Here is a 9,371-nt window from a genome sequence, read left to right on the forward strand (position 1 = left end):
CAGCCCGCCTTCCTTGACCTTCTAGCCCACCAGTGTCTAAACTCGATGGTTTTCGGCGCTGAGCCGGCTGCTCTAGCCGCCTTAGCTTTCACTCTTTGGTTTCCGGCCCTGTGTTGGAGGCTCTGAGCGCTTTGACTCCTGGAGACTAGCTGGGCACGTGGAGAGGCTGGTGGATCGCGCGACCTCGCTCTCCCCAACCCCATGTTCGAGGAGCCGGAGTGGGCCGAGGAGGCCCCAGTAGTCGCGGACCTCGGGTCTGTAGCCTTACGGCCTCGGACCACGGCCGACTCGCAAATCAAGGTGAGTGGACCCGCAGGGGCACTCGGAACGGACCCCGCTGGATCCCAGAGCTGGGGCGCGCCGCATGTGTATTAGGGGGAGGGGGACGCCTGCGACCGCCCGAAAATCCGGGAACTTCCAAAAGAAAGTGATGTTGGAACTGAGAGAGACTTGGTGAGTAGAAGTTAGTGACGCAAAGAGGGTTTCTTGGAAGGAAAAGCACGTGCAGAGACCCTGGTGTGAGAGAGCATGTTCTGCTAGGGTCACACACCTACACAGAAATAATCTGTGTAGTTGGAACGGAGAGAGTGAGAGGGGGTGCCGTATAAATTGGAGAGCTAGATTAGAGGCTTTGCATACGGTAAAGAGAGAGAGAAGCCGGTGGAGTGTTTTAGCAGAGGAATGATTTCTTCAGATTTGCATTTTGAAAAGGTCATTGGGTGCTGTGTGGACACTGGAGAGAGCAAGAGTAAGCGACGTTGAAGGGTTGTCAGCACTACCTTTCAAAGGGAGGTGGTGCTGAGGGGAGCTCCAAGATAAGTGCCTGGTTTAGGACCACCCAGTAGGACTTCAACCTAGAATGGCCTCCCAGACAGCAGACCTTTCTCCTTTAAGCTTTTGCCGATGTGAGGGCTGCTGCACTTGCTCAGGCTCTTTCTACCCTTCGGTCAGCCTCCAACATGGAATCTGTCTGCTTTATTCCCTCCTCTTCAGCCCCTCAACCCATTGCTGTAGTCCGTGCCACTGGCCTCTGTCTACAGCTTGTCCTTTTCAGTTTGTTCTCTACACTACAACTATTAAAGGAGGCACCTTTAATACACACACATGTGATCCCGTTACTCTTGTTTTCAGAAACCTTCCTAACTTTTATAAAAAGATATTAGTTAGAGGTAGAAGCCTGAGATTGAGGGTTGGAACTCCTGGTCCCTGGCCTTGATCTTGTAGCTTGGAAGGAAAAGCACGTGCAGAGAACATTTCTCTGGGGAACCCCATTACCTCATCTGCACAATGAAGAAAGTGGGGTGGCTGATTTCTCTGCCCTCCTTGGGATGGCGACTTGAAAGTTCTTCAGGGTCTGGCAGTCTTCATGACAAGTTAAGTTGACTGGGAATAATCCATATGCCTCTAACCAGTGTCTGAATGAGGTCCCCATCTCTCCTTTCTTATTCTCCAGGCCCCATCCATTCTCCTCGCCCCTGCTCTCATCCCTTGTTTTCCCCCAGGGCTCCAAGCACCGCCAGCTCTTGGCCACATTACGGGCCCTGGAGGCAGCATCTCTTCCCCAGCAGCCCCCCAGTCTGCCTGGCAGTGACGAGGAGGACGAGGAGGAGGTGGTGCAAAGAAAGAAGAAACGCCCAAAAAAGGTCTTGTTTGCCAGCACTTCTCCTGAAGTAAAGAAGAAAAGGAAGAAGAAACGTCAAAAACAGGGCCCACCTAGCAGTGGCTCCAAGGAAGGGGAAGTGGAAAGGAAGAAGTGCCACAAAGGGGCTCTTCTTGGCAATGACTTCGCTGCAGAAGAGAAAAGAAAGAGGAAATGCCAGAAACAGGACCCTTCAAATCCTGCCCAGCCCCTGGACAATGTTGACCAAACTGGTATTAGTGCATGTGGGACAGGGAGGGGGGATCAGCTGATCCTACATATGACAGAGGTTATCTGCCACCACTAGATTTGGGGTTAGGGAATAAGAAGTACTTTCATCTAGGCCACAATCTCTGTCTCAGGTTTCGTCTCTTGCTAAGCCTCTGAATTCAGGGGATATCGCCCCAAATATGCCTTCCCATCTCACTCCCTGCAGGTTCCAAAGCTTGGAATTCTAGTGCTGCAAATGACTCCACCAAGCCAAGCCCTGAGACCCCTTGCTCTAATCCTCCGCACACCTTGAGTCGCAAGCAGTGGCGGAACCGGCAGAAGAACAAGCGTAGACAGAAGAACAAGTTTCGGCTTCCTCGGGCGCCAGAGCAGGCCCCAGCCACAGCCGCCACAGAGGAGACAGAGGTGCCTCCTGCCCCCAGTCCAGACAGCCATGGAGCCCGGGCGGAGGCTCTGCGAGCCCGCATGGCCCAGCGGCTGGATGGTGCCCGGTTCCGCTACCTCAATGAACAGCTGTACTCAGGGCCCAGCAGTGCTGCGCAGCGCCTCTTCCAGGAAGACCCTGAGGCCTTTCTCCTCTACCACCGTGGCTTCCAGAGCCAAGTCAAGAAGTGGCCACTGCAGCCAGTGGACCGCATTGCCAGGGATCTTCACCAGCGGTGAGTGGGAGTTGGGCATTGTGAGAAGCGAGGTGTGTCAGTCACGGGCTCAGGCCAGACCAGCGAGCTGTTCCTCCCTTCCACTTCCAGGCCTGCGTCCCTGGTGGTGGCTGACTTTGGCTGTGGGGACTGCCGCCTGGCTTCAAGTATCCGGAACCCTGTGCACTGCTTCGACTTGGCCTCTCTGGACCCCCGGGTCACTGTGTGTGACATGGCCCAGGTAAACCCCACTCCTTCCACGTATCTGGCCTGTGCCCTAGGCCCAAACTTCATGGGCTAATCTCTAACATGCCCTCTCTGCCCGGCACCCCTAGCACTCGGTGCTGGCTTTCTCCTCCCCATAATGTGTGCTTCATACGATACTCTTCATAGGTGCCTCTGGAGGATGAATCTGTAGACGTGGCTGTGTTCTGCCTTTCACTGATGGGAACCAACATCAGAGACTTCCTAGAGGAGGCAAATCGAGTGCTGAAGCCAGGGTAGGAGTCCCCAGGAAACAGATGCATGTATATGTGCACGTGCGTGTGTCTGTGCATTTACCCAGAACTTTCCATCCTTTTCAGGGGTCTCTTGAAAGTGGCTGAGGTCAGCAGCCGCTTTGAAGATGTTCGGACCTTTCTGGGGGCTGTCACCAAACTGGGCTTCAAGGTCATCTCCAAGGTGAGGGCCCCAAGAAGTCTGTCCGTATCTTTGTCACATGTGTGGCCCTTCAGGGTAGTAGTGGTGTTCAGGATGGAGGTCATAATCAGACACAGACGTTTGCTCCTTGAAGGCATGACTTGTGGGAGAGCCCTGGGAAGCTTTCTGAGCAGGGACGGGATGTGGATGGAGGTGGTTTGAGGAGCTGGGGTGAGGATTTAGAGCTCACTGGGTCTTTTCTGTCCCTAGGACCTGACCAACAGCCACTTCTTCTTGTTTGACTTTCAAAAGACTGGGCCTCCTCGGGTCGGGCCCAAGGCTCAGCTCTCAGGCCTGAAGCTCCAGCCTTGTCTCTACAAGCGCAGGTGACCTCTGGACCCCCCTTGAAAGGGGAGGCAAGTCTTAAACTCCAGGCTCAGTACTCTGAAGTACTCAGGCTGTGACCCGGGGCCTGGTACCACCCTTACTCCATCCCAAGAACAAAATGTAATGAAACCCCTGGCTCAGCCCTGCTCTAATGAAGGCTTCTTGGTTCCAGGAAGCATAAAGTCATTTGGGCTAGCTAAAGAATAAGGAGTTACTGTGAGAACTCAGGATTATCTGGGAATTGTGGATGCCCTTAGTGTCATGGAAACGACATGGTTTGGAATTCAATGCATCTCTGGGTGTGGCTCCTCTTTCCATCTCTCAGGAGCCACGTGGGCTTTCTGTCCTAGCATCTCCACTCTCCTCTATTGTCCTTTTCCTGTTTGCACATCAGCTCCTTCTGCTTACCCATAGCTTCTACAGCTTTGGTTTGCCCAGGCCTTGAAGGCCTGGGGCAGGCATTGCTTCTTGGCTCTGGGGCAGCTGGTAGCCCACCAGCATCCTGGCTGAGCACGTCAGTCTGGGCTTCTAGGTCAGGATGGTTTGATTGTCCCTGTACTGAGTGCTTCTTTCCCCTGATCCTTATCTCCATCTTTGGAGCTGTATGGCCCAAACTACTCCTAGTATCTGTTGTCCCATAGGGCCCTGGTGTGTGTCTGGCTGAGGGCACAAATTTGGAATCAGGTAGCCTGCCACTGATTGCTGAGTCTTTTAATCTTTGAATGTCATATTACTCATTTGGAAAATGGTAGGATTCTTGTCTCATGGGATTGTTGTGTGGTGTGGGTTAATGAGGAAATCTGTAGCTAGGGCTGGGTGCACAGGAGGTGCACAATAAACTGTAGCTGTGGCTGATGTGTGTTGTAAGCATTACTGTTTTCTAAAGACCTTCTCCAGGCAGGGTTAGGGGTTGAAGAGTAAAGAATGGACTTGTTGACTGAGGAAGACTCTGGGAGAGCTCAAGATAGGCCTTTCAACAGGCTTATTTTATAGGATTTTTAGAGATTCTTGACAGATTGTGAGCTGTTCTTGTGGGGGGGGGGGGTGGTGCAGGAGCTGGGCCTCTTCATAAATCACACCTGATTGATGCTATTTGGGGTGGAGATTGGGCTGTTCATTGGCAGAAGGGTCTGTCTGTTGTTTCTGCCTTGTAGTGGGCCCAAATCAGCATGTCTTAGGAAAGCTATGGGCAGGGAAGGCTAGTGCCGGGAGAAGATGAACTGGGATGATAGGTCCTTGGCCCCTTCCAGAAGGCATCTGCCATGAGCCCAGGTATAAAGATATAGCCTGTTCTACCTATTTCAAAGAACAAGAACTGAGAGTGACCACTGGGACACAGGTTCCAGGGCTCTGAGCCAGTTGGGTGCCTCCAGTAAGGTGGGTGTTTTGAGGCAGGCTGTGTAGGCCAGAGGGCATGTTTGGAGACTGGGCTATGAACCATCCAGCAGCTACTGCTCAGTACCTTTGCATGTGCTTCTCTCTGCTGAATACTCATCTGACCAGCAGAGTCTTACTCATCCTTCCAAACAGCCTAGTTGTTTCCTACTCCGTTACTCCCAAAGCAGAACTAACTTCTTCATCCGCACTCTCAAAGCGCTACGTGAAGAGTGCAGTTTCAGCATCTAAATACTGTGTGGCGATTGCTTTGTGCATTAGGCTGCAGTCTTCTCAACTCATATTTATCTTTGTATTCCTGAGCTGGTCACTTGAGATCCATCTAAGGAGGTGATAAGGATGACAGGGTCCAGTTGAGTGGGACCGATGAGAAGCAGGGGTGTTGCAGGAGCCCAGGTTCGGGCACATGATGAGGGCACTGTGAACTAGTGACGGTGGAATAGGCGGAGGCGGTTGGGAGAACTTCAGTGAGTAGAACTGGTGGGACATTGCGGCTTGGTGAGAGAAAGGAATCTGAAGCAAGTCTTGGGTTTCTGGCTTGAGCAACTGGTTGGGCTGGTGACGCCATTCAAAAGGTTGGGTTTTTGGTACCTTGATGTTCACTTGGAAGTGGGACAGAAACTCAGCAGCCAGAGGAGGTAACTCAAGTCATAGGAATAGGTAAGATATCCAAAGTAAGATAACGAGAAGAGAAAGTGGCTTGGAATAGAACTCACAGGAGCATTTAATGGATGAGTAAAGGACAATGAACCAATAAAGGGGACAAGAAGAGAAGGTGGGGCCAGAGATGGAGGAGTAAAACCAGGAGAATGAATTTCTTAATGTGGAAGGAGTGGGGAGGTTTTAGGCCGACAGATGCTGTTGAAAGGTCTATTAAGATGAGAGAGAGGTCAGGTCGCAGCAGGGAGAGGATTGCTGCATAATGTTGAGGGCCTGGGGTTTGAATTTATAGTGGTATTATTCATGAATTTATAGTGAGTCCAATGCTGTGGTTCTCTCTACGTACTCAGGAATCTAGGTGTAGCTGTGGAAAAAATGAGTACTGAGGGATCATCCAGGATTGGAAACTTGCCATGCAATTGAAATAAATGAGCAAAGGAATTTCAGACCGTTCGTAAGTAAGCGATTGCTATGCTGGACCATGGAATTTGGTAGAACAGGTGAGTGGAGTAAAGACAGGAGTAGGTTGTTGCATTGGGGGTAACTGAACAAGTAACCTAGAAGGATGGGAGACTGTGGTCAGAAACTGGAATGCCTGAATAATTCATATTGGAAGCAGAGCAGCTCCAGGCAATGGCTAAGTTTAGAGTGTAGTTATAGGGGTGAGTGCCTGAGAGGTGTGCAGGGAGGTTGCCCGGAGATTGGTTAATGCATGGAGGCCTCAGGTATTGAGAGAGGTTCTGCGTGGACTTTGAAAGTCTCCAGGATGATGGTAGACATAAGCGTGGAACAGGTGCCAACCTCTTGAAGATGGGGGCAGATCCAGGAGATCTGCAAAGAGTAGGAGAGGCGGGATAGCGTGAATTTCAAAGGGACAGAGGGTTCACACAGCCTACTAGAGAGACTTCCCTCTTGGGGGTGATGTGAGGCTGGTGAGTGGAGCTGGCTACCAGGCAGCCAAGACAAAATACCCTGACAGTCCTCTCCAGCTTGGCGGGATTCACTGGGGATTGTTGGGGAGACAACTGTTGTGGCAGCTCCATGGGACAGGAATCTCCTGGGATAACAGGGAGGGAGGCAAGCCATAAAGTCTAAGGGATGTTTTGGAGTAGCAGGGCATCTGTCTCACTGTAGTGCACACGTCACCTTTTTATAGCTCCATATCTCTGTTTCCCAAGTGTTATTTATATTCCTAGATCTTGATTAATTTTCCCTGCTTTATTATCATGCTCAGCAGGACAGCTGGGGTCTGCCTTCTTCCCTCTTTTGCTTTCCTCCCTTACTTAAAATTTGGATTCTTTCTTTGCCTGTTCTGGCTCCAGCCACCTACATAAACATCTTTCTGGGTCTCACTCAGGACCCCGGCTCCCCCTAACTCAGCCAAGCCTCCATCTGCGTTTCTATCAATTCTGAAAGCAGGACTTTCCTGAGTCTGGGTGCCCCCCTGCTCCATCGTCAGCTTCAGGACAAGCTGTTCTTCAAGTCCATGCCTGGGCTTCAGTGTCTAATGTTGAGAGCCGAGACTGAAGAGAGAACAATATATATTTCTTTAAGAAATAACAGCATGCCAGCTGTTTAAGGAACAGTGAGATCAGTTTAAGGAACAATTGGAGAACAGAATGAAGGAGTGCAGTCATAGTAAGAAGTAAACAAGAGTGGGAAAGAGTGTAATTGGAGATTCCACTGGGAGCATTTGGGAAGCCTGAGGTATTTATTCCTAAAGCCAAGAAATGGTGAACCTGGAATCTGACTCCTGCCCTGGAAATGCGGAGGGCAAACAGAGATTCATTAACTGTTTCAGGGGTGGAGCCAGGGGAGTGCTGCTGCTTTTGCATTGGCCTGTGTTCCCAGAATTTGCCGTGGTAAGCCATGCATGAGTGTATCCTTTGCACCTTGCAGGAGAGGGAAGTGTCAGCTGGTCTTGAGTCCTGTCCAGTAGGACCATTTGAAGAGGCAAGGAGACCTTAGCACAAAGAAGCTAGGAGTGTGCCATGTGGGCTGAGGAGGGAGTCTCAGGAAACCACCCAGAATAAAGCTGCATCCACCAAGGTAAAGGGGACTGCAGAAAAGGGACAGCATGATGCTCCCTTTAAATATCTAGCAGGCCCGTGGGGCACAGAAACACCCAGTCAAGCAAGCACAGTTTTATCCCCTTCCTCTCTGCAGCTGGGCCCAGAGCAGTCAGCAGCTCTTAGGTGGAGAGGAGGTGAGAAGAGCAGAGAGCATCCAGACCATTCCTCCCTTCCCCAGTGCAGGCTCCTTGACTTAAGTGGGACAGAGCTGGGAGGCGAAAATAGGTAAAGCTACAATAGGTGCAGATTATTTATTGTAATGTAGGATTAGACATTGCAATCATCTGAGACTGGTTTTGTATCTTAAACTGATTCTAAGACATCTGTGAACTAAGAATGAGCTGAAAAGTCACAGGCTTGCTGCAGCTTTTCTCTAAATGAAAAAGGGTTGGAGGCGTGGTGAGAGACGAGAATAAAGTTGGGTTTGGCTAGCAGTCTGTGCTTATGCTTCCTCAGCATCCCTTTTAGAGGCTTATTGCCCCTGCAGTCATTGGGGTGCTCCAGCTTTTGTTCCTGTAACACTGTTCTAAGGGAGCACAGTTCCCAAAGAAGCAACGTGGTCTTGGCAGAGACACAGCTCGGCTCCAGTCACACAACCACTTACGTAATTTCACGAAGCACTTTACAGATTCTCACAGAGACCTCTAATTACATTGTCCTCCATCCCTGGTGACCTCCCAGGCTGTCCGCCTGGTTCTAGGACATTCGACTACTGCAGTAACCACCTTACGGGTCCAGTTGCTTCCACTCCTGTCCCCAGAGCAATTCATTTTCCACTCAGCCAAGTGAGCTTTTTAAAATGTAAGTCAGATATGTCACTTCTCTGCTGAAAATCCTTCAGTGGATTCACAGTGCTCTAAGAACAAAAGGCAAACTCCTTCCCAGGCCCTGTGTGATCTTGCCCAGGCCTCCCTCTCCAGCTGCACCTTAAGCCACTGCTTCCACACGAAACTGCAGCCACACAGGCTTTCTTTCCATTCCTCAAGTGTTCCAAGCCATTTCTACTTCTGGGTCGTTACATTTGCCACTCCATCTTCTCAGGATACTTTTCCCTGGTGAGTTCATTTTTATCTTCCAGATCTTCACACCAGCATCACCTTTTCTTCTGTGGAAAAACCGGGCTAGATGCTCACCAAAATGTCCTTTTCCTGGACACACAGTTAAATTACATTTCCCAGCTTCTTGCATCAAGGTGGGGCTGTGTGCATCGTCCTCCCCAGTGGAAAGGGAGCAGAAGTGACGTTTCACTACCAGACCAAGACAGTTCAAGAGTGGACGAGCCTTCTCCGTGTTCTCCACCCCCTCCTCTGCCTTCCAGGGTGACCTTGAAGCACGTGTTTTGAAGATGGAGTCAGAGCATAGAAGGAGTCTGGATATTTAAGTCCCTGCTTAGAGGAGAACTGCTTGATCGAGAATATCCACACTTCTTTGAACAAGGAATAACCTCTGTTGCATTAGTGTTTAGCATGATATGCCCTGGCTAATATAGCTTCTCTGGCCACCCTGTCCACCTTGTCTTGATCACAGAACCCTTTCTGTTTCCTTCAGGGTGCTTCAGACATTTAATTAGCTTACCAGATGCCGGTCAACACTTCCCCAGTCCTATGAATTGGGCTCCTAACTGGGGAAAAAAATGCTCACATGAGGAAGTTGAGATACTGATTTTATCAGTTTATCAGTTACATTTTGATTGTGACAAAAGCAACAACA

General features: G+C 50.4%; 1 protein-coding gene across 1 annotated transcript; it reads left to right on the forward strand.

The window, feature by feature from the left end:
* Nucleotides 1-41: 41 nt before the first annotated feature.
* Nucleotides 42-4,484, forward strand: RRP8 (ribosomal RNA processing 8). The gene is made up of 7 exons (XM_079930321.1): nucleotides 42-300; nucleotides 1,503-1,872; nucleotides 2,076-2,529; nucleotides 2,620-2,749; nucleotides 2,902-3,008; nucleotides 3,093-3,189; nucleotides 3,418-4,484. The coding sequence occupies exons 1-7, from the start codon at nucleotides 202-204 to the stop codon at nucleotides 3,535-3,537; spliced, it is 1,377 nt and encodes a 458-aa protein (XP_079786447.1). The 5' UTR covers nucleotides 42-201; the 3' UTR covers nucleotides 3,538-4,484.
* Nucleotides 4,485-9,371: the final 4,887 nt, after the last annotated feature.

Source organism: Stenella coeruleoalba (genome assembly GCF_951394435.1).
Source record: "Stenella coeruleoalba genome assembly, chromosome: 8".
Lineage (NCBI taxonomy): Eukaryota > Metazoa > Chordata > Mammalia > Artiodactyla > Delphinidae > Stenella > Stenella coeruleoalba.

What these genes read in the sequence shown, in the direction of transcription:
- RRP8 (XM_079930321.1), top strand. Translation starts at nt 202, where the DNA reads ATGTTCGAGGAGCCGGAGTGGGCCGAGGAGGCCCCAGTAGTCGCGGAC. An exon ending in CGGCCGACTCGCAAATCAAG is followed by an intron (nt 301 to 1,502) that starts GTGAGTGGACCC and finishes GTTTTCCCCCAG; the next exon opens with GGCTCCAAGCACCGCCAGCT. An exon ending in CTGTGTGTGACATGGCCCAG is followed by an intron (nt 2,750 to 2,901) that starts GTAAACCCCACT and finishes TACTCTTCATAG; the next exon opens with GTGCCTCTGGAGGATGAATC.